Source organism: Phyllostomus hastatus, unplaced genomic scaffold, assembly GCF_019186645.2.
Source record: "Phyllostomus hastatus isolate PE091 unplaced genomic scaffold, TTU_PhHast_1.1 phas_scaffold_501, whole genome shotgun sequence".
Lineage (NCBI taxonomy): Eukaryota > Metazoa > Chordata > Mammalia > Chiroptera > Phyllostomidae > Phyllostomus > Phyllostomus hastatus.
In genome coordinates, this window is record NW_025334033.1 from 45,415,236 (window position 1) to 45,436,937 (window position 21,702).

Sequence of the window (21,702 nt, forward strand, 5' to 3'; positions counted from 1 at the left end):
CTTCCGGTTCGCTTCCCAGCCCCTCCCGCTGCAGCTCCAGGCGGCTGCGCAAGACTCGGCTAGAGTGAAGCTAAAGGAGAAAAGAGTACACTCCCTCTCTTCTTCCGCCTGTCATTTTTGGTCACAGCGCCACCTCATGATTTACCGAAGGCTTAAGAGAGGATTTATTCTTCAGGGACAAAGAATCAGAGTCCTATCTCTTCCTTGCGCCTTGAAGGTTGCTTATCAAAAACTAAAGAGTCCGAGAAAGCGTACTTTTCAGGTCCTCCTGTCGTCTACGCTCTTCGTTGTTCTCGGAGGACCTGGACTCTATGGTCAGTGACGAAGAGGGGGCCTCTATTCTGTTGGCGCTTGCGTGCTGCCGAGTAGTTCCGCATGCGCGGTGGAGTTGAGCGAAGCGCACGCTGAGAATCGACGGCTGCTGCGAGTGGGTCACTACTCTCTCTTCGATTAAAGAGCGCGGTCCGGGACCCCACTACGGGACTTACACAGATACCTCAGGTGACCAGTCTTTTAGATCGGTTTCTCGAAGAGCTCGTTCTCGTAGTGTCCAGTACATGGGTGGTCGAGAGGCGGTAGGCCCCGGGCTCACTCCTCTCCCGTCCCGACGCGGGAAGTGTCTGGACACCACAGCCACCACTCGCGGCCTCCGTGGCGGTCTTTCCGTGTTGCGGCGGTGCCTTTGTACGAGCGGAGGAATCTCGTGAAGGAAAGTGGGCCAAGTGACTCCACAGCCTCTTCAGTGTAGTAAAAAGTGAGGATGCTTTGAGGTGGGGCGCCTCGGGAGAACACAGTGACACCCCCGCCCCAGGACGCTCAGCACTTTGCCTTTTCCGGGCTGGAGAATTCCGCCTCATTTTTTTTTACTTTCGGCCCTAGGAAGTACCACCTCTCAGTGGAAACCGGAGAGGACGACACCTCAAGGGACTAGTAGGATGGGTCACAGTGTCGGCGAGAGCTGGGTTATAAAGGGTCCATGAGTAGTTTATTCATTTGATCGTTTATTTTTAAAAATTGAAGCTCTCGCTACCTTATCGTCCGAGCTGTGCATTTCTGTAAAGTGAATCACCCTTTTGAGTTAAAACATGCTGTTAAAGAGTTTAATAGGCTTCCTGTCGGTTTGCCGTATTTCAGCACCGATGAGATCAGAATTACAGAAGCACTTGCTGTGGTCTTACAGTTAAGTAAAACTAAAACATAAGGTAAGGGAATTTTAGGATTCGTACGTATGCAGCATGAGGTCCCTTTTATTATCCTCCAAACTTAAGGTACCTGAATTTTCATTAAATAAGAAACATTGTTTCCCGTAGAATACATGCAGCAGAGAAGTCTTGTGTCTTCTCTCTTTTGAAGTTGTTATTGAAGGAAAAAACTTGCCAGTCTCTGTCTTGGAACAGTTTGGGAATTACTTCTGCTCACAGAGCTGTACTGCCACTTCTCAGTTCATCTGATGCCGGATGACTGATGCGTAAAAGCTCTCAGACGCACGGTGATATTGGTGGATATTGGTGCTTCCTTTTTCAACTACAGTGAGATACTTTAAAGCTTTATTTTCTGTAGCACTTCTATATTAAAAACTCGCATTTAGAGAGCGTATATTAGAGTCTAGTTAAAATTACCACGAGAGTTGTTTCTACACATAATACATTTCCCTTTGAAAAGGAATGGGGACTTCCTGTATCCATTGTGGTGACTCGACCCTGCACTGATTTAAGAAAGAAATCCTACCTACCAGTTGACCAGGCAAAATCACTGACAGTGCAGGGCATCTGAAATTAGCTTGGAGTGCAGTTAATATATTCTGAAAGTTTGTTCTTTAACAAAGAGCACATATGGTACTGTAGTGCTGTGACATAGGTTCTGTGGGTTAAAGACACTTTGAATTTAATGTCATGGACTTGGTTTTAGCTGGTGTTCTAATACTTATTAAGCATTTGTCCTTAAAAAAGTCACTTAATGTTTCTGTTCCTTGGTTCCCTGTTAATTGATTGCACCACCATGTCCTTTCACAATACTTTATACTGCAATTATTTGCTTATTACTTTGTTTCCCACTCCAAACTTAAGCTCTTTAGTTAAGACCCTTAACTGTTTTATAGGCAGTGCTCATTACATAGTAGATACTGCAAAAGTAATTATCGAATTAAGTTACAAAATGGAGATGTTTTTTGCCTTTTTTATATTTGTATACAAATGTCATATTTGTATAGTATGTTACACTTTAAAAATGTTTTTACATTTTTTTAAAGATTTTATTTATTTAATTTTAGACAGGAAGGGAGAGACACACCAATGTGTGGTTGCCTCTCACACGCCCCCTACTGGGGACCTGGCCTGCAACCCAGGCTTGTGCCCTGATGGGGAATCAAACCAGTGACCCTTTCGTTCACAGGCTTGCTCACAATCCACTGAGCCACACCAGCCAGGGCATTTTTACATGTATTTTATCTCATTTGATTCTCTCCACAAATCTGTGGGGTGCATGGCCCAGACTAGAAACTACGGTTCAATGGAAAATATGTTTCCCAAGCAACCACAGTTGCTTGCTTACTAGTAAGTAAGATAGTAAGAACTGGTACATCTAACAACTGCTGCTGAAGTTCACTGTGCTACTTACCTGACCTGAGGATTTATTTGAGGGCCAAATAAAATAAGGCAAAGTGCTTTGAAAATTATATAAATTTTATGGCACCATTTTTCCATGATTGGGGGTAAGGTAGCTGAGCTCAGGCAGTAATGTGAGCCTGAGGAGCCACTGTAAATACAGATGAAGCTTCGCTGGCTCCCCTGGCGCTCACCTCCTACGGTGTGGACCCGGTTCCTAACAGGCCACTGACCCCTACCAGTCCGTGACCTGGGGGTTGGGAACCCCTGAATAAAGGACTGATAGATATGTAGCTTATGGCCTCTATTTTCCTGGCTGATTCTTTTAAAAGTTAGTGTAATTATCAGCATAAATGTGGAGATATGTTCCAAATCTATGAACCAGTATTGCAGGTTCTTTGTTTTGTGCATTTTGTGAAATAGAAATGCTACTTTCTATTTTTACTGTGAGTAATATATTTACCATCAGCAGTATTCCTGTATTTTCCCTATATATTGCAGAGAGACGTGAACCTCCTAAAGCTGTAGCATTCGTATGTCCCTTCAGGATTTTTTCACATTATTACCTATGTTCTTTAACCATCAAATTAAGCCTTGCTTTCCCAAAATTATCAGCTTTACTATTTGAAGAAACTTGATAAGTAAATGTGGTTAGCACATGTTAAAATGTTATTAAAACTATTTTACAGTTTTATGACATTTTGTTTTGATACCCCGTTTGAAGCATTTTTAGCTCTCAAATTTTAGTAATTTATATACAGATATTTGACAACAGTCCCCCCCCCCCCCAAAAAAAAGCCCTCCTTAAAACTGAAATGACTAGATCAGCTGTTTTCTTGGTAATTCTGGCCATTGAATGTCTATTCCCCTTTATTTGCTAAATCCATTTTGTCAAGCTACGAGAGAATTATATCTCTCCAGCTATTATCAGTGTGCTACTTTTTTGTTGTTAAACAGGATAGCTTAGTACTGGAATTTTTCATTAATCTGTAGTATATGCTTCAGTACTAAATACTTATATTAATGTTGCTCTCTGTTTAAAATGTTTCTAATATAATATATTTATCGATAATATTGAGAGAAAATATTGCCTGATGAATAAGCAGAGACTATGGATCCAAACTTCATAGGTTCACATTCCAACACTATCACTTGTTAGTAGTATATGACAGAACAAGTTGCTTAACCTGTGTTTCAGTTTCTTCATCTATAAAATGGGGAGGACTAGGGAGAAAGTGGTACCTTAGGGAACTAGGAAGTGGCCAGATGGTATAGGATCCTGTAGGTAGTAGAAAGGTGTATTTCAACCAATGGGAAGCTACTGGGAAGATACATGTGGGTGCAGTGAGCAGTTCTGCAACTGCACTGCAGCTGAACTCCCGTGTTCTATGAGCTGGATGTGAATGCTTGGTCTGTAAGATCAAGCAATGGCAGGTTTATTTCCCAGTCATTAAGAAAAAAATAAGTTAATGATTTTCACATATTTTTCATAGTCACTTAGGTCCTGTAAGTTCAGCTTGTCTTCTGAACTTTGACAAGGGTAAACTGGTTAAGTTAGCAGAAAAATATGATGATCATCAACTATGATTAGTTTGAGAGCTTCCATGTAAAAAATATATTTCTACTCATGGTATGATTTCAGGCTCATGGGTCATAAAAGGAATGGTGCTGAAAGTAGGTTGGGTAGATCAAAGGGAATAGTTTTAAATGCATTTAATGCTTGGAGATTAAAAGAAACTTGAACTTTATGGTAGTGAAGATCTATAAAGCTATTCCCAAGATCGGGTATAGCTGTTCAACAAAAGAGAGGAGTATTTGGGAGTGCTGGAAAAAGTAGAACCTAGAAATTAAGGAAATTGTGAATTAAAGTTTGTTTTAAAAGTAAAAAAATTTGAGAGGACGATACATGATAGTAAATTTAATCTTTTGTGATTATAGATTTAGTATAGACTTAGTTTGTGTCCTGGCATGTGATGTTGTAATTTTGGCTATAATAAATTATAGGGCATATTATTTGTTTAGGGTTTGGGTTTAAGTTTAATAAGATTCTTCCCTTTTTATGTAGTGGGTAGTAGCATATACAGTCGTACAGTCTTAGCTGATTTGGGTAAAGAATAACTTTAGAATTGGCTGATAGGTTTATAATAGTAGTGATGCTTCCCATCATTTGTTATTGTTGTTGTTAAGATTTTATTTTTAAAGAGGGGGAAAGGAAGGGAGAAAGAGAGGGAGAGAACCCTCGATGTGAGAAAGAAACATTGATAGGTTGCCTCTTGCACATCCCCGACTGGGAACCTGGCCTGCAACTCAGAAATGTGCCCTGACCTGGGAATCGAACCTGTGACTACCCTTTTTGCACGATGATGCCCAACTCACGGAGCCACACCAGTCAGGGCCATTTGTTATGAAGTGGTAGTATTAAAATAGTATTTTAGACTTGAGGTGTTTGTACATTTAATCCTTAGAACTCATAGTACTTTATAGATTGTCATTATTTTGTATGATTCCCCTGAAACTGATGGCAGAGAATCACCCAAGACTTATAAAAATGTGGACAAAATAAAACTTAAAGCTTGGTTTCTACACATCATCTGTTTTCTGATATCATTTAAGAAGTTTAAAGAGGTAAGAAGACTAACAACTTCTTCCAGTGGCAAAATGTGGAAAATTGACTGACATTTCTTTATTTTTCACCTTAACTTACTTGGTTCTTTTGTTTAAATTGCAGAATGCCGGGTCTAAGTTGTAGATTTTATCAACACAAATTTCCCGAGGTGGAAGATGTAGTGATGGTGAATGTAAGATCCATTGCTGAAATGGGGGCTTACGTCAGCCTACTGGAATACAACAATATTGAAGGCATGATTCTTCTTAGTGAGTTGTCCAGAAGGCGTATTCGTTCTATAAACAAACTCATCCGAATTGGCAGGAATGAATGTGTGGTTGTCATTAGAGTGGACAAAGAAAAAGGTGAGTGAGAAGAATACCTGAAATACAGGGTGGGTCAAAAGTAGGTTTACAGTTGTATGTGACAGGCTTTATTCTTGCGTTAGTATGTATTATTTCATTTTTTTTCCATACGAACTGCTACTTCCCTGCTTTTGCCCCACCCTGTATAAATTTCTGATTTAAAATGTTTTTTTATAAAATGTATTTTTGTAAATTGTCTACTCTAGTAAAAAAAAAATGCTTCCTTTTATAAATTTTTACATACAAGTTTACATATAAATTTTTACATATTAGAGAAGGATGCCAATTAGCCATCTAAGTAAAATCTCATTAAGTTAGTAATTTAATTAGTACATCCCAAGGCTCATTTGTATGGGTCAAAAACTTAAATTCCCAGAGGAATTTTCCATTTAATATTTTTAGGCCTTGGTAGTAACAATTTATAAGTTTTACCTTGAACACCAGTCTGAGTAGTAGCATGGTGAAATCTCCAGCCATCCTGCCCAGGGCATGAGTCAACCCTTTGTCCAGCGTATCCACGCTGTGTACAGTACCTGCCCATTAGTTACCTAGTAGCCATCTCAGTTATCAGACTGATTGTCAAGGTATTGCAGTGCTTGTATTCAGGTAACCCATATTTTACTTAATAATGGCCCCGAAGTGCAAAGTAGTGATACTGCCAATTCTGACATGCCAAAGAGAAGCCATTAAATACATCTTTTAAATGAAAAGGTATGTATATATAGGAGGGAAATAGTGTATACAGGGTTTGGTACTATCTGCAGTTTCAGACATCCACTGGGGGTCTTCATATGTATGCCCTATGGATGAGAGGGGGCTACTATGTTCCTTAAACTTAGTGAGTCTTCATATCACTGCCCCAGAGCAACCTAGATTGGTGTCTTATCTTGTATTTCTTCCTTATATATAACAAGAAGGAATCAAATTTCCACTTGCAGTCAGAAAAATGTTATATTTACGTGTAAAAATAATTTCTATAGCTGCATTGTTTGTACAGTATTAAACAATATTAATACTGTTGGTATAGTATTAGAAGCAGGAAATAATCAAAATCATGGTAAAACAAATCATGACACATCCATGCAGTGCAATTTTTTTTTTTAGAATTTTATTTATTTATTTTCAGAGATGGACGGGAGGGGGGAGGGAGAGGGAGAGAGAGAGAGACATCAGTGTGCGGTTGCTGGGGGTCATGGCCTGCAACCCAGGCATGTACCCTGACTGGGAATCGAACCTGCGACACTTTGGTTCACAGCCTGCACTCAATCCACTGAGTTACGCCAGCCAGGGCCACAATGCAATTTTATATAGAATGAGATCTGAATATTCTGATGCAGAAGGATGAGCAGAGTAAGATAAGGAAAAAAAGGAAAGTGCAGAAGATCCTATGGAGAGGATCCGTTTCTGATACTAGGAAATTAGGTCCACTGGATAAACCTTTAAAAATAACAGCTATAAACCCTGAATAAATATTAAAAAAAAAACAAAAAAAAAAAAAACTAAAGACAATGGGAATGATCAAAAGCTGGATGAAACTGAAACAAGAAAGGAGTTGTGTTAGGTAAGATTTGCAGCTTTTTCTCTGAATGCATGTCACAGGTACCTTCAAGCAGGACAGCTAAAATTATAGTGGAAACCTACAGTCTTAATGGCTTGAGAATCAGAGGTGAAAGTTGTGAAAGATCTGGACAACCAAAGCAGTTGGCACATAGTTATAGAGATCACAGAAAGGAGAGACACAGGGAGAACCGTTAACTTCATGTATAATGTCCTGACTATTGTGGCTTGCTTGGTTGGGCATCAAGGTCGTCACTTGATTCCCAGTTTTGACACATGCCTGGATTCCTTGATCCAGGTGCATATGAGAGGCAACCGATCGATGTTTCTCTCTCTCTCTTTCTCCCTCTCTAAGATCTTCTTAAAAAATTAACTTATATATAAATTCTACTCAAATCTTTGGCTGACCTCTGAAATACTAATATACAGGTTGGACTGCAAGCAACCTAACAGGGTAAAATTCTAAACAGATTTCATTTGCTTTTCACCTGGGAGACAGAGCTTATAGTTTTGAATCCAGACAAATTAACTGCCTGCTAAAACGAAATCAGTATCATACTTAAGGGGAACAATAAAGGAATTCAGAGACTGTCACATATCACTCACAGTGTTCAGGATACAGTCTAAATTTGCCAGACATTTGAAGAAACTGGAAATTTCACCCATGCAGAAGAGAAAGGACAATCAATGGTGACTGACTCAGAGATGACCCTTATCTTGGAATTAGCAGGTAAGGATTTTAAAGCAGGTATTATAACTGCTCAAGGATATTAAGAAAATATGCTTATAATAAACAAAATGAAATCTCTGTAGAGACACTAGAAACTCTCACCAAAAAGAAATAATAAATTCTACAAATCAAAAGTGTAATATCTAAAAAATTCACTGGATGGCTGACAGATTGAAGATGACAGGAGGCTCAGTGAAAGTTGAAGATAGTTCACTTTGAAAAGAATTAATCAGAAGAACAGAGGGAGAGAAGAAAACCAGTCAAATATCAAAAGCCCTATTCCAGACGAAAAGGAGAGAAAGGGCAGAAAATATATTTGAAGAAATTGTGGCCAACAGTTTCCCGTATTTGCTGAAAATATGTAAATTTATAAATTGGAGCAGCTCAGCAAACCTCAAAGATAAATACTAACAAGATTGCATCTAGGCACACCAGACTTGAAAGACATAAAGAGAAAATATTGAAAATAGCCAAGGAGAATGACACATTATTTACAAAGGAAGAGTAGTACAAATTACTGTGGCATCCTTATTGGAAATTATGGAGGTCCACCATTGAAAGACATGAAGCACTCAAAGAAAAAAAACCTGTCAGACCAGAATTCTGTATCTAAAGAAAATATTTGACAGTAAAGATCAAATAAGACCTTTTCAGGTAAATAGAAATTAAGAGGATTTTTTTTTTATCAAATAGGCCTGCATTATCAGAAATGGTAAAGAAATTGTTCAGACCAAAGACATGTGATACTCAAATTAAAAAATATGTAGGTAAATTTTAAAGACCGTTTTTCCCTCCTAAATTCTTTAGAATACATTTTACTGCTCACTTTATTTTGTACCAGCAGAATTTTAATTTATGGAGGTGACTGATGACATGGAGAGGCCAATGCCATTGAAAGAAGAGTTTTATTAAGTTTCCCAGTGGATGGGGACATACCCATGCCATGCAGAACCACTTGAGGAAGCACCAGATTTGGTCAAGAGGCAAAAGGAGCAATGGGAAAACCAGAGCCTTTATTAAGATTTCCAAGGACAGGGCTAATGGGGTAAACCGTTTAGGGTTGGCTAGTTTGAATAGGCAGGCCTTGGGGCACCAGAGCTGTTCCTGGTGGTCCTGGTACCTTGGCTCTGGGCACTTGGTGTGTGAGGCTTTGATGAGGAGATGGTGGATTGGTTAGTTTGCATGTGAAAAGCTGCTCCACGTGAGCCCTGTACTCTCTCTAAGAATTGACTAGCCCTGGGAAAGGGCTTTTCTTACCTAGTCAGCCAGGCCACAAATGTCAATGCACCAATGTAGCTCAGATGAACAGAAGAGCCTTTGGGACTTCCCAGACCCACTCTTTTGTCCACATGTGTGATTATAGTATTGACATGCTACAGCAGGACAAAGTTGATCACATCTGCTCATCCCAGATGACAGCATCCTTGATGATCAGAGTGGCACCAGAGAATACCCAGCCAGACTCCTTAATCCACATGGATGATTCCACCATGAGCTTGGTGCCACAGAATCCAGCAGGTCCCACAATGTGGAAGAAACACCAAAAACACCTCTTGCATGCACATACAGCATGAACAGTTGAAGGCTCTGCTTTCCTACACCATGTTTCCAGATAAAAATTTCCAGAAGGAACTTGATTTGAAAGCCAGCCTACCGGAGTCAGCAGTAAAGGCTTGTTTAAGAATTGGTGAGTCAAACTGAAGAAGCAGCACCAGCAAAAACAGCTGTCACTAAAGCAGCCAAACCAGATTCTTCCAGCTGAGAATATGCCCACGTCACCCACAATATCAACCAGTCCTTATTTTTTTTTTCCAGAATGTTTCAAATTTCTGTAGTTACATTCTACCTCATGGGGCTCTGTCTCATTGCTGAAAGTCCCACAAGTGATGTCCAAGTGCACGCTCCTCAGTTACAAAGGCTAGTGGCTTCAGTTCCTGCTTTTTACTCTAACACCTGTGACATAGCCCAAATCATGGAACTTAAGTTTTCCTGATGAGGATGAAATATCCAACTCTTCTTTCCACTGTCTATATCAGTCTCTCACCCATAGGACCCAGCTAGAAGAATAGGGTTCTTCTCTTAGCGTATTTGCTGCTGGAGCTGTAGGTCTGTCACCTGGGCATACCTCATCCAGTATGACAAGCTGAGGCTTTGCAACCTACAGTCTAAGAGACAAGCTGGAATTTTAGAACCTCTCCAATATGGTCGACTTTGAATTTCTCTCATCAAAGTACTAATAACGGATTGTACAGGGGAAGAAAAAGAATACAGAAAACATAGTTTATACAGTTGACCCTATGGTACATAGATGCCACACAGAATCTTTTGACCAGCTTTCATTTGAGTAATTGAAAACTTACTAGTTCCCTCCAACGAGGTAATAGAAAATATACAGGTAGTAGAGAATATACAATTACATGATAATAAAGATACATTTCTGAAAAAAATTTCTCACCTTGCATAGTATTTTGTCCATAGGAGTTTAGTGGAGAGTTAAGTACAGGTATACCAACCAGACAGCTGGTTGTGAAAATTTGCCAGAGTGGTATGCTGACATCTGGACAGAGATGATTTTTTTTTTTCCCAAAAATTTTTTCATGCAGGATACATTGATTTGTCAAAAAGAAGAGTTTCTCCAGAGGAAGCAATCAAATGTGAAGATAAATTCACCAAATCCAAAACTGTAAGTTGATTTTTTTTAAAGATTTTATTGACTTATTTTTAAAGGGGAAGGGAGAGAGGGAAGGAGAAAAACATCAGTGTGTGATTGCCTCTCTCATGACCCCAACTAGGGACCTGGCCCACAACCCAGGCATGTGCCCTGACTGAGAATTGAACTAGTGACCCTTTGGTTCACAGGCTGGTGCTCAATCCACTGAGCCACCCCAGCCAGGGCTGTAAGTTGATTTTTGAGTCAGATTAATCCAGTATTTAATGTGCAAGTCATGTTCCTGGCAAAAAATTAAAATTAAAAAACTTACATTTTCTGTAAATATATTTTCATTTCCGGTTATGTGTTACATAGAAAATGATTTAAAGATTTAATTTCAAAAGAGTAAGTATTGCTATGATCTAACATTCTCAAAGCAATACTGAATTTTAGTGTTTTTAAGCTATGTTAAGAATAAATTAATTATCCATGGTTTCAGTTGATTTGGCTTGTCATTACATGCTGTGATGGCAACAACTCTTGCTGACTTGTCAACATGAGTTGTTGACTCATGTTGGAGTTGGTTGACTTTCATCCCTCTTCTGGGATAAGGGTCACAGAGTCAACCAGCTGTTGTACGTTAAGAATGAGCAGGGTTTGTAAAATGTTTGTAAATCTAGGAAACCAAGGTAGGGGTCTGTTACTAGTTTGGGGTTTGTTTGGGGTTTTTTTCCCTAGTTAAAGTTGTTTTTTTCTTCTTTTTTTTCTTTTGTTGTTGCTGATGCTGCTATTTTTGTTATAATTTCCTACTTCCCCGCAGTAAGCATGAATAAAGCAAGGACAGCCGTTTCTGCTTTCATCTTCTGTCTGGATTGTTCTCTGGTCCTCTTTAGATTATCCTTCATTCCCTGGATCCTCGGTTCTTGATGGCACTGTTTCCATTGTTTCTCATTTGTTTGCCCTTCTCTCGTGTTTTTTTCTCTTCTGCCATGTGCGTTTCTATCCTCAAGATAAAATACCAAGAAAACAATGTTTAAATGGAGAGGTTTTTTTTTTTTAATATTGCTTAACCCTAGTGAAACAGAGAATAAAAATCTAAATGCCATCAGACCATTGCTAGATTTTCCCTTTGTTTTACTGATTTGTTTACTATTACTGCATTGTGGTTTACACATTCAAAAGTGCTGTCACTAAAATTCTTTTTTAATAAACTTGGGGCCTTGCCACTCAGAGTATAGTCTGTGGACCAGCAGCATTGGCATCACCTGATTGCTTATTAGAAATGCAGGATCTCAAGTCCCAACAAATTTGAGAGTCCACGTTTGAGAGACACTGCTGTTGGAAATTTCCATTTTGTTTTGTCAACAGGGTGTAAGATGACTCTCTCAGTAGATTTGACCAGGATAGAGTGCAGAGCCAGTGTTAGTACCTTTTCTCACTCAATTTCATGTGCAATTAACATGAAAATCTCCTTTCTTATACTTTCTCTCCTTTAAGCCCTTTTATTTTTTGGAGATTAGAAAAAGTTTTGGCAGCAGTGGGTGAGATTGAAGGATAACTGTTAAATTATAACAGAGCAAAAGAAATACTAAAATCTCAATCTTGGTTCCATGTTCTCATATGGAGTGGTAGTAATAATATCTTACATTTGTTTAACAGGATTTGTATAATATACAAATTTTATATATTCATATAAAGCATTTGTATCATGTTTTCCGTTTGTGGTGTGCATCTGTATACGTTTGATCTGTGTAAGGGCTCTAGACAGTAGAAAGGAGAGATACAGTATCTCTCTTTTCCAAATGAGGAGACAAATTCAGAGAGGTTAATTTGTGTCAGAGTGAAGACTTAACCTGGGTGTTAGGACTATTTCTGTGCTATTTCTACTTGTTATACCCAGTTGAGTAAAGTATAAAAATAGCTGTTGAATAGCTCTCTTACCTTTGAATTGTTGAGCCCTTCATTTTGTCTCTAGGTTTACAGCATTCTCCGTCATGTTGCTGAGGTGTTAGAGTACACCAAGGATGAGCAGCTGGAAAGCCTGTTCCAGAGGACTGCTTGGGTCTTCGATGACAAGTACAAGAGACCTGGATACGGTGCCTATGATGCATTTAAGCATGCAGTCTCGTAAGCACATCTTGTTGGCTCTGCTTCTGCCTTCATATCACAGCTGCCAGTTGGGTCTAGCATGCAGACTGAGAGCCTGACATGTACTAGTACAACATCCATGTGTTAAATCCCTGCCAAATTTAGATTACAGTGTTTCAGTATAAAAGTCTCATCATATGGGCCAGTTCTGTATAGCCAAGCCTATATAATTTCTTCTATCAGTTACATAGTTTCATAAACTATATAGTTTCATCTTATACTACTCCCTTTTCCATTTCCTTCTCCTACTTTTTTTATTGTCCTAGATGACTTTATGGCCAATATGGATGTCTCATCTAAAACTATGACCTCTTGTTTTCTTTTCCTCACGATTCTTCAGCCCTTCAGCCCATGCTACCTTAACCAGTCTCCCAGATGGCTTCACCCTGGATCTACTGTCACCAGGATTTGCTCTGCCTCCAAAACCTGTAATTCATACATTAATTTGTTAATTAATTTATTTATTTTTACACCACAGCCTCCTCTCCTTCCAGCTCCCCTATAGTTAGTCCTACTCTGTGTCTTCATAATTCTTATATCAGACTCTGATTCCAAACTTTTTTTTTCTCCCTCTCTTTTCACTCCTGCCTGCCGCCTTTTTCTTACTCAGCATAGCTACACCATGGTCCATCATTTCAACAGCTTTCTTGCTGGTATCATGAGCTTTTTCCTTGTTGTTTTTCCTTGTGTTACATCAGCTTTGGAGCGATGTTCCTGCCTTCTCTGCACTTGTAGACTGCTGGGTGCTGCTAGGAAATACCAGTCTTGAGGGTTGGTGCCCTGCATATTCATGGTCTCAGCCTCAGCTCGCTTTCACTGCTGCCCTGAATTCTCGCTGCTCCTGGCCAGTTCTTCCTCCCAGTCTCAGAGTGGCTGTTTCAGAGCCTCTCCACACTCTTCCCTCACCTGGGACACTCACTACCTATTTTATAAAGAAAATAGAAGCCACTGTGCTGCGCACCATCTCCTCTACTTCCTTCCACTATCTCAGCCGTCATTACCTCCTTCCTGTGCTCCCATCACACTGGAGTGTTCACACCCTTCCTGCTCTCAACCCAGTCCCTGGCACCTGTGCCCAGCTACTGCTCAGGGACCTCTTTCCCTCTGTCTCCCATTCCCTCTTTTGGGTCTTCAGTCTTTTCCTTAATTGGTTTTGCTATAACACTAAAGAAATATGTTCTGACTTCTCCCATTTACACCAAAGAACAAACTTCTCAATCTTCTACTTTGTCCTGAGCAAGCACTGTGTCCTCTTAATAGCCAGACTCCTTCAGTTCTCTCTACTTCTGCACCTCCCACTCCTTCCTAAATGTTAACGCTCCACCAGCAGCCTCACACTGCACAGAGGATGCTTTCCCAACCTCTGTGCTGCCAGGCGGTAATGGTCCTCTCAGCCCTGGGGAGTGGCACCTGGGACTGTTCAAGCAGACTCATTCGGTTCTCCAAATTCCTTTTGGTTTACCCCCACATGTAACTTTTTTCACATCATGTTATCAGAGCAATGAAAATAGTAGTAATTATAGTAGCTAATATTTATATAATTCTCACAGCAACTTCTAAGTTCTATTAATCCCTATCTTATACATGAGGAAATTGAGGCAAAGAGTCAATAGTTTGTCCAAGTTGACACAGCAAACAGTAGAGCCAGGATTCAAACCCAGGCATTCTGGTTTCATCCAAAGTTTATGCTATTAACCATTAAGCACTGCTTCATATTTCTGTCCTCCCTCACTTCAGTCCATCACTCCTCAGTCAGTAGGTTTCTTTGGCTTGCTGTCGTCATCTGGCCCCGGCGGACCCTCTGTCTTCCACCTCCAGCACTCCTCCCTCACCTACCGCTCGGCCTCGGCATGTGTTATCCCCTTTCCCTTGACATTCTTCTCATGTCATCAGTCACACAGCAACTGTCCAGATTTAAGTAATACTAATTCTTTGCCACATGTGCTTCATATTTTTCTTTTAATTAAGAAATAAAATTTCTAAGATAGTTGGAAATAATGTTTTATCCTTCCCAATCCACTCACCTCACTCATCAGTGGTAACCACTATTCTCAAATTGGTATGTATCATTATAATTTCTGTTTTTATGGTTGTAATAGATAACCAGTATTCAGAAAGTATGTATAGAATCATTTTATATTTAAAAATTCTATCAATTTATGTTTCTGTACCTTGAATATTTACTCATAAGCCTATTATTAAATAGAATTTCTCCAAATTGATAGATGTATGCCTACTTCATGTTAGTTTCTATGTAGTTTTTTATTGTAAGAATATGCTTCATCTGTTCCAGTATTAAGAGGTGTTTAGGTGATCCCACCTGACCCCTTCTCCCCCCATTTTTTGAACAGCGCTGTGATGCACACTGCTGTATGTGTCTCTGTGTGTGCACATTCAGGAGTTCTGTGTACCTGGGATGGGCATAAAATTGTTTGGTCACAGGATTAAATATATGCATCTTTAAGTTGACTCGCCTTTGCCAAAATACTCTCCAGTCATTTCTATATTTATATTTCCTCTAGCAATTGTATGAGCACATCCCTATTTTTCTTCATCCTCACCAACATTTGGTATATGTCTCAGATTTTTTTCTCTCTCGTCAAACTGATGAATGTATAGTAGTATCTTGTTTTGATTTACATTCTGTTGATTGTGAACTTAACAGCTTTTCGTATTTATTGAGTGTTAATATCTCTTCTATGAAACATCTGTTTCTCTCATCTGCTATTGTCTGTTGGTGTGTCTTTTCTGTGTAGGTAGTGTTAGTTGAATGAAAGTTCTCTCGACTCAAATTATTTTCCTTTTCATTCCTTAACTTATGCTTTATAAGTCTGGTGCTTGCCCACGCCATTTCTTTGTTAATACATCATACCTTTCTTAAAACAGTTCTGCTTTTGCTTGTTAAAATTCTATTATTCTTTTAGTCTTTTCCTTTCTTTCATTTGTCATTTGTTCAGCATGTCATTGACTAACTAACACCCTGGTCCCTGTCTTACAGCAATTAGGAAGGTCAGGTGAAATGCCACTTTGTCCATGAAGCCCTTGATGACCCACTCACTGGAACTAATACCTTTCTCTCCTAATTCCCACAGATGCAATTTGAGTTCTTAATTTTTTCTATGCTTTTGTTCTTTTCAAGTTAGATGGTAAGCTCTTTGAAGCAGAGACTGCTAATTACATTAAAGTGCTTAATTATAGTGGGATGTCAGGTGTTTTGAGAGACATTTTGAAAGTCTTGCTTTAGCCTGATCTCTAGTTTGTCTTTTAATAACAGTTACTTAGGTGTTTTCTACTTGTCATATATTACTAACTGCTGCATTATCTCATTTAATACCATAACTCAGTGTGATACCCTGTTTTCATCTTCATTTTACACATTTGGAAACTGAGGTTTGGAAAGGCCCAAAGACACATCGGTATCCAATGGAAAAGCTACAATTTGAACTCTAATTCTGACACTAAAGCCTGTGTTCTCACACAGTATTCTCTGGCATTGTGTTTGGTATTTCAGTTGTCAGTAAAGTAACCTTGACCTCTGTTTTTTCTTTTTTTAAAATCAGAGACCCATCTATTTTGGATAGTTTAGATTTGAACGAAGACGAACGGGAAGTGCTCATTAACAATATTAATAGGCGTTTGACCCCACAGGCTGTCAAAATTCGAGCAGGTTAGTTTTTTAAATGATGTTAAAAGATTTTGCATATATCAGTAAACCTGTTAAATAGTGAGTCTTACTGAAGAATATGTTACTATATTAACATCTGTAAGTTTTTCTAAAGGAATATTTTTTCATAAGACAAGTTTAAGAATTTAAAAGTATCTTGCTGAATCATCATAAAATGTATATATTGATATAGGTTAACCTTAAGTTAGCCCTATTTTTAAGGAGGTGGTTATTTCATTTAGTGCACACTTTAATCTAACAGTACAGTAATGTACTCTCATGTCCCTGGATTAACCACTGTTAATAATTTAGAATATATTCTCTTACACATTTTTTTCCTATGCTCATATGCTGTATAGGAGTGTCTGCTGTTTATATTCAGGTATAACTTTTTGTTTTTACAAAGATGAGGTCATACTATGTACCATTTCCTCCAACTAGCTTTTCCCACTTAGCGTATCATGGCTGCCCTTCTGTGTAGAACATAGGAATCTTTTCCATTCTTTTTAATGGCTAGGTAATAGTCTATATACTGATAAACTTTAACCCGTGCACTCTTGAAGGACATTTAGGTTGTGCCAATATTTTTATTATCATAAAAGCACTATAAATACATTTATCCATTTATACAGTATTCTCTTAGGCACGTTCCTAAAAGTAGAATTGCTGGGTCAAAGTGTATGCAGTTTCCAAACTGTTCTCAACAATTTGCAATTACCATTTCACTCAGTTTTTAAAACACTCCTTTTTTCCATTTTACAAATAAGAAACTGAGGGTGCCAAAAAGTTGGAATCATGATTTTAACCCAGGCATAGCCAGAATTAAAGGTGTTTATTAAATGTGTCTGTCTTAGAGTTTCATCATTCAGGGACTTGATGTGGGTGAGAGAATGTAATTTCAGGTAGCTTTAATTAGGGAAGTTAATAGCTGGGATTGGTTTCTAATTGAAAGGATGAAAAATGCTTTCATGAGTGTTTAAATATCATCTGCCACATCTAGGATTTCGTTTATGCCTTTAAAGATTTTTTTTTGCAGTATTTTGGTGTAAGCTCTTGCATTTTATAACTTTAGATATTGAAGTGGCATGCTACGGTTATGAAGGCATTGACGCCGTGAAAGAAGCCCTGCGAGCAGGTTTGAACTGTTCTACAGAGACCATGCCCATCAAGGTGAGTGGTCAGTTTGCGCCCTCCCTGCGGAAACCCCTGCCAGAGCCAAATCAGATTTTGTAATGATCATGTTTCATAACAAGTGTTACAAAAAGTGGTTCTTGGTGATACTCTAGGGGATGTTGACAATTACGTATAGGTTTTTCGTTGTAGCTGCTGTTCCTGCACAGTGGATAGAGAATCCAGTCGGTGCTTAATGCTGAGGGCTCCTTTACAGTAAAGACTTCTACCCATAATGCTCAGTCTTGAAAAAAGGCAGCATATTCTCTCATATTCACACACAACTTTTAGGAGGTTTGCTCTGAATCTCCCATTAGCAAGAAAATTAACTGAATGGTTATTATTTAGAATCTCTTAGAATTTCTTCTGTCAGTATAGTTTAGAACCAGATTGGAATTTTTGTTTAAAGACATTATTCATTATGCTGATGATGACTATAGTTAGTGTAGCTACCAAAGACACCCAGAAGTCATAATTCTTCATATTCAATATTTCAGTGGATTTGATTAGATTATAGTGTCGGTAGCTTTTGCTGCATTAACAAACTACCCGAAACTGCTGATTATAAAATTGGGAGTTAAGTTTTGGGGTGATTTGTGGATTTGTGAAGGTGGCAGGTTAGCAAAACAATTCTTGAACATCCTCATAGTTGTGTTTCTATAGGTATACTCCTGATTGAATTATCTTTTTCCTTAGATTAATCTCATAGCTCCTCCTCGGTATGTGATGACTACAACAACCCTGGAGAGGACAGAGGGCCTCTCCGTCCTCAATCAAGCCATGGCTGTTATTAAAGAAAAGATTGAAGAAAAGAGGGGTGTCTTCAATGTTCAAATGGAGGTGAGACCAAGTTTGTTTTTGCCTTGTTCTTAGAGGTTTTTAAGAAATTTGAAACATAAATGATCTACATTCTAAAACCTTAAAAAATGGGATACATTTAAGGTTACAACTCTGCTAAGCATAAAATAATTATTGACTTATAGAGTTTCTAAAAGGACTTCTTATAAGTAAATAAGAACGATCATGGGATGGTTACTGAGAACTGTGGTCACTGGTGGTGCTGGGTGTCCTATTGTGTCATTTATCCCTTTTCCCCTACCCCTTACCAAGGAAATAATAGACAGTTAAAATTAGTGATTGATTATTGTCAGAATTTAATAAATACTTAAAATTTGATCTCAGAATTATAAACAAGTAGTTGCCTATATTTCTCTCATCTCAACAAGAATAAAACCTAATTTTCACATGTATATTTACATATATTTTTATATAACAATTCCTTCCCTGGAAAAGAATAGTAAATAATTTATTTTAAACCTAGAAGATGCATTTTTATAGGACCTCTTTTGGGTTTGAAGGATATATATAGCCACTGAGAGTATTTTCTTATATTTTCAGTTTTAGCTTATAAAAATAAGAGGAAATAATATTTGATTTTAATGTTCATATATTTTTTCTGTATTCTCATAAATTTCTTCCATTGTTGATCTAATAAAATTCATTAGTAGTATGTCAGCACGCAAAAGTGAATAGATACGGTAGAGTTATTAGAAAGAAAAGTGTTTCTTTAAGAGTTAAAATACTAGGTAATAATAGTATTGAAATTGAATTTTGTGTACAATTTAACTACTTCACTTTGCAATTATGCCTCTGCTTCCACAGCCCAAAGTGGTCACAGACACAGATGAAACTGAACTTGCGAGGCAGCTGGAAAGGCTTGAGAGAGAAAATGCAGAAGTGGATGGAGATGATGACGCAGAAGAAATGGAAGCCAAAGCTGAAGATTAACATTGTGGGAAACAGTCCAGTTTAAGGAACGCAAAACAGCCCTTCCTGGCTATAAACCCTAGACTTAAAAGTTTTCCAGTATTGAAAACTTCAAAGTTGAATATTTTTTATTTCCAAGTATTTAAATGTTCTAACAGACCAAAACGTGAAATGCCCTCCTAAAATATCAGCTGTTTTCACACAGTAGCTCCAACACATTGAGCATTTTAAGCTAAGAAGTGGTAAAATTGGGTTTTCCATTTCTGATGTCTCCAGATTGACACGCCTTTGTAGTTCAGTGCCTCCATGTAATTTATCAGGGGCACCCAAAGCAAATAGTCCCAATCTTTCTATATAAATGTATTAAGCAAACATTAAATAAATTTCTGGGATATTTAATTAATAGGCTTCTTCCTTCTTGTCACCAGTTAAAAGCATTGATTACTAAGACTGTAATTCTATTCCTTTCAGTCTAGATGTGGAAATATAAGGACAAGTGTTCAAAGAATTTATATGGCAGATCCTTTTATTAGGAGGGTTTAGAAGAAATAATTTTAATTTTAACCACAGTGAGAGTTGACTCTTAGCAGGGAAAGCCTTAAAATACAAGCAAAGGATTATGTCACTTGTGTGACTCTTACTGTTTGAGACTGATGACACGTGTGAGGGAGAATTTACCACACTGGTCCTGGTTGGTATACTAAGCTGCTTGCCTTGAGTTTGTAATTCAAAGTGGTAAAGGGTTTTTTTTTCTTTTCTTTTTAGATGGTGCTTCTTTAATTTAGGTATTTTGAGTATCGCCCAACTTTTGATTTTTTCCCATTAATATTCACCACCTAGAGAACTTCAGTTTTCTTTTATAACAGAATAGAGATCTGTTTGAACACAACTACAACAATTTTTCTACGTTTTCATCATTTTTATCTTTTAAGAACTAATTGTTTTAAAGGTAAATAAATCCACAGATAACACATAGCTGAAGTTACAGCCAGGGTATCTGTCTTGAGTTACTTTGGTTTTTGTAGATCTACTCTCTTAGTATACCTGAGAAACTAGATATACTAATTTTATTAATCATTAAGAATAGCCATTTAAATACTTAGATTAAACCATGCCCACCTTCATCAATCCTATACTAGACTCAACATTAAAGGGACTGGAAAAGAGAAGTGTTGGTGAGATAGTTTGTGCCAAATGTGAAGTTTGTCCCTTTGTCTAATTGAGCAGCCTTTATTACTAGCTTTTTAGATCCAGAAGGCTGGCTTCATGCAGCCATTTCCACACGGAAACCATGACAACTAGCATGCCATACTGGGAGTATTTAGAGGAGAGTCTGGATGTATTCAAAACTAGCACATAAGTTTCACCTTGATCTTTTGAGGAGAAAATACATCCAAAAAGCTCACAGCATTAAGATGTCATCAGAATATAAGAGGTGCTCCTTAAATGTTTGCTATGGACAGGGGAATTGAATTTTTGTTTACTGAATATTTTTATACTTCAAAAGCCATAACCATTGAGAAATACCAGTGGCCTTTGTGGTGAATGAATTTATCCCATGCAGGCCTTTTGGTCAGTTCCATAACTGTTGCAAATTCATGACCTTTGCCAGAGAAAAGATGAATACCTCAGTGATACAAAGAAAGAATTAACTAAACTTAAGGCTACTAACCTAAAAGTATCACTTTCAAATGTGAGGACAAGATACATACCCATCTTCAAATAACTTGAACAGACTGACTAAGGCAATTGACCGGTTTATCCAAATCTTGGATGTCTCCTCCAAAAACCTCTTCATTAAAAATTGACAAGTTCATCTACTTCCTATTCTGCCTTTGACAGAGGTCAAGTGGTTGACTCAAAACTGAACATTAGTAATAGTTTGGGTCTTACGCATAATTAACTGAAATTAATTGAAAATGGCTGACAAAAAATACGAGCAAGCCATTTTTGATATAGCAAAACAAGACAAACCAATACTTTAGATAATGGTCAAACAGTGGGAACCTACAGGCATGCAAAACATTACATTATGCTAAGCAGTACAGTTACTACTCAGCTGCCATCCTCTCAGACATGCTCGATTTAGATACTTTTACATCAAACCATTGAATTAAGTTGGATCAGGATTTTTAAAAATTCAAATGCTAGTACCTTGACAAGAGCTGTTCCCTGATTTGCCTCAAGATGATGGTCATCTACTTTTCAGTGCGTGAGGATTCTGCTATCTCCTCTACAGTGTGGTGCAGTTGTGCCAAATTAGGGTCCGGAAGCCATCAAACCAAATGCAGTTGAATTCAGGTAAACACCTGTTGATATTCAAAAAGCAATAAACTAATTCCAGGGACATTAGACCTTGGTAAAACGCCAAACGGAAAATAGGGCTTTAAAAGGCAGTCTCGTACAATGTAAGGAATGAGTGAAAGCCTCATTAGCTTGGAAT

At 38.1% G+C, this 21,702-nt stretch overlaps 1 protein-coding gene across 1 annotated transcript; it reads left to right on the forward strand.

Annotated features, from left to right (window-relative positions):
* Window positions 1-92: 92 nt before the first annotated feature.
* EIF2S1 (eukaryotic translation initiation factor 2 subunit alpha) lies at window positions 93-19,662 on the forward strand. Its single transcript, XM_045822629.1, has 8 exons — window positions 93-501; window positions 5,332-5,573; window positions 10,464-10,543; window positions 12,486-12,637; window positions 16,219-16,325; window positions 17,395-17,492; window positions 18,189-18,332; window positions 19,155-19,662. Exons 2-8 carry the CDS (start codon window positions 5,333-5,335, stop codon window positions 19,278-19,280), a joined length of 948 nt encoding a protein of 315 aa, XP_045678585.1. The 5' UTR covers window positions 93-501; window position 5,332; the 3' UTR covers window positions 19,281-19,662.
* Window positions 19,663-21,702: the final 2,040 nt, after the last annotated feature.

Bases quoted from the DNA above. Each gene is read 5' to 3' on its own strand.
- EIF2S1 (XM_045822629.1), top strand. From the start codon at position 5,333: ATGCCGGGTCTAAGTTGTAGATTTTATCAACACAAATTTCCCGAGGTG. The intron at 10,544-12,485 runs GTAAGTTGATTT...TTTTGTCTCTAG, and splicing joins AATTCACCAAATCCAAAACT to GTTTACAGCATTCTCCGTCA. The intron at 12,638-16,218 runs GTAAGCACATCT...TTTTAAAATCAG, and splicing joins GCATTTAAGCATGCAGTCTC to AGACCCATCTATTTTGGATA.